This window comes from Lycium ferocissimum, chromosome 10, assembly GCF_029784015.1.
Source record: "Lycium ferocissimum isolate CSIRO_LF1 chromosome 10, AGI_CSIRO_Lferr_CH_V1, whole genome shotgun sequence".
NCBI lineage: Eukaryota > Viridiplantae > Streptophyta > Magnoliopsida > Solanales > Solanaceae > Lycium > Lycium ferocissimum.
The window spans coordinates 23,056,090-23,059,341 of NC_081351.1; the positions used below are offsets into that span (position 1 = coordinate 23,056,090).

Consider the following 3,252-nt stretch of genomic DNA (forward strand, 5'->3'; position numbering starts at 1 on the left):
CCATTTTTAAAAAAAGGCCATGTTTAGAAAAACAAAAAACTTGCCAGAAAATAACAAGGCAATTAGAGCACCGACTAACGCCGTCCGTCATCAATGGCGAAGAGAAATAGTTCGATAGTGAAGAGGAATGAAGAAAGGAAGAGTGAGTGGAAAATCCACAGAGAAACTTGGGAATCAATTTGTCAAGCAAATGTCAAAAAGCTATAAAGGGAAATGGAAATTGGAAAATTCGGAGGAATTTGAAGAGAGAAGAGGACTTGAAAAAAAAAAATTGCCAAAAAAATTAAATTTTTACAACTTACTAATGTAGTACCACTTTTTTTTTCTTCCTCCAAAGCATAAAGGGAAGATTCAAATAACAGTTAGATTTTACTGTTTTACTGATTTACACCCAATGATTTATAAAATAAAATAAAACCGTATTGCTACAGATCTGGGTTTGGATAAAATTTTCAGAATTCATATTGAAATTTGTTTATTATTCTTTTCTAACAGGAATATATGGCGGTAATGGTGGAGGGGAAGGAAATTTTTTAGTGGGGAAGAGTAAAGTAGGTTAGGGGTGATGACGTGGCGTCCACACCATCAAATGTCAGAGAGCTAAAGTAGCTCCTAATAATACTGTTATTATTCCTATAACCGAGATCAAATACATTATGTAAGGTATAACTCTGAAAAGAGGAAGAAGCGGTCACATAAGATTGGTTGTCCACCTTGGACAACTTAACAGAGGAGGGATATATTTTGACCCAAAATATAACGGCAGGGGTATATTTGGACCTAAAGTATAACGAGAGGTATATTTGGCCTTTTTCCAATAGTATAGGGGTATATTTGGCCCTTTTCCGTTTTTTCAATGAAAAACAAGACTTGAAAGCTTGAGAATGGAGAAAGGCCAAAGTGAAATATAAAAGTAAAAGTGAGGTACAAGTAGAGAGAGAATAATAATAATAAAGGGTAAAAATAATGTGGGCTCTGTGATAATGATGATTGTGCACAAATGAAGAAAAAACCAATTTACAAGGTTATGGGAAAGATTCCCCAAAATACTTTTACTTCCCAAATTTTATGAAAATTGTACTTTCAATTGTTTTTTTTTTATATAGCATGTACTACTGGCAAGAAAATTTTGGGGCCCCAATAGTGATGGGGCCTAAAGCAGCTACTTGGGCCGACTTATCCTTGGGTCGGCCCTGTTATTGAAGTGTGTAACAATCTCATCATCTAATTAAAAAATTTAAAATATTAGAGAAAGCACATTTTTATAATTTAATTATATCTCTCAATCCATCCTCTTACGTGTGGCCCGCTTTTCTTTTTCATGAGCCAAACAAGTGAAAATATACATTTGAATTCAGGACCTGATCTGTCTGCTTTGGCATTGTATGAATGATATCTTGTCCAAACGATTAAAGTTTTAGAGAGAGAACACTTTTATTGACCGATGTCTTGTCCAAACGATTTTAGAGAGAGAACACTTCTATTTATTTAATTGAATGTCCCAACATATCTCCTTAAGTGGGATAGATTTTTTTTTCATGAGTCAACTATCTGTTTTACATCTCATCTAAAAGCTTAAGTTGTTAGAAAAAATATACTTTTATTTCCTTAATTTTGTATATGTCTTAACACACGCTCTTACGTGTGGGCTTGATTCGATCTTTTCATGAGTCAAACATGTGGAATACAATGAGACTTGAATAAAAGTTATAAATGTTAAAAAGTGAACACATTTTTATTTACTTAATTGTAATATATCTCAACATGCGTTATATACTATTATGACTTCTTTGTCCATGTTCTACCACTGCTGCCATTTTTCTTTGTATTAACACTGACACTAGGTCGTCAATTTATCATCATCCGCGTAATATTTTTCCACATTGACTTGATCAACCATCATTTATATAGGTTTGGTGGTGAGTATATCTCTCCTCTTATGGTCCTCAAACTTTTAAAATAAGCGCTATAAATAAACTTAGGTCATCTGATTTTTTCATCCACCTTTAAAGATTAGAAAGAAGTTGTAACGAAAACAGTTGCTTCTTGAAACTGATAATATGGAGGCAAGAAGTTTATATTTTACCGTCCATTCCGCTAGCAACCTCGTAGATGTTCGAAATTATGGGAAAATGAATGTTTACGCGAAGGTTTCAATAACAGGACAGATCGAGTGCACAACAGTGGATCTTGAGAACGGGACAAACCCTGAGTGGAACACGACGTTTTGCTTCATCGTGCCCGAAGAAAACATCATACAAGGAGGGGGGGAAATTCCGGTTAAAATTGAGTTGTTCTGTCGAAGGAGTTTCTCACATGATAAATATGTTGGTGAGTTAAACCTCACCATAGATTCTCAATGTGTAGAATCATGCAATACATTCTCAGTTGTTTGGAGTGGTTCAAATAAAAGTTCAAGTTTTGGTACTTTGAAGTATTCACATGTCTTAGGAGAGGACTCATCATCATCATCATCGTCGTCGTCTTCATCACCACCACCACCACCACCACCATCATCATCAAAAACTCAAAAAATTGAAAGAGTAGTGGGTGTACTCGGTGCAGTGGCTAATATCGCTGAAGCGTTCAGTTCATGACCCATAATATCTATGTTAAAGCCAGGAAGAACTACTTCTGCTAGAAATATTTTGAAATCTATGTTGGTCGTGTATATTGCAGTTTGTGTTTGGTATGAAAGAAAACGTCTTTTACGAAAAATATTTTTCTGGAAGATAAGTACTCTATTTGTCTTAATTATGTGCACGCTTTCATTTTAGTATGTAAGAAGAAGAATGTCATCTTTTTATATCTAGAAAAACTTAATTTTAAAAATTGTGTTTTTTACCCTTAAAAATTGTGTTTTACCCTTAATAAGATGATATATAGTCAACAAATATCCAAGATTTGTTTTATACTACAAGTTCAAAAGAATTCTTTTCTTTAATATTAAACTTTGTGCTCAGTCAAAGGGATTTTGGCAAATTGGGAACCCCAATACTTTCGCGTGGATCCAATATTTGTAGTGAAAAGTTCAATAAATATATAAGAAATACAACTTGAGAATGCATTAACAAAGTGTGTTGTTGGTCTAGTGACAGAGAAAGAACCCTATAAGCCCTTTTGGTCAAGAGTTCGAATCCCTTTGGTTACCATGTACATGTATTACGACAATATAATTCTTAACTCTTTCGAAGTATTAGACGACTTAAGTCTTAATCTCTCCTCCTATCTTTTACTTTCTTTTTTTGGGTT

At 34.0% G+C, this 3,252-nt stretch overlaps 1 protein-coding gene across 1 annotated transcript in view; it reads left to right on the forward strand.

Moving 5' to 3' along the window:
* The window catches only part of LOC132035211 (uncharacterized), a 44,430-nt gene extending 41,728 nt beyond the window's left edge, over window positions 1-2,702 (forward strand). The window contains exon 2 of the mRNA XM_059425493.1: window positions 2,151-2,702. Coding sequence (XP_059281476.1) covers window positions 2,151-2,597 — 447 coding nt within the window. The 3' untranslated portion in view covers window positions 2,598-2,702. The remainder of the gene's footprint in view (window positions 1-2,150) is intronic.
* The last annotated feature ends 550 nt before the right edge of the window (window positions 2,703-3,252 follow it).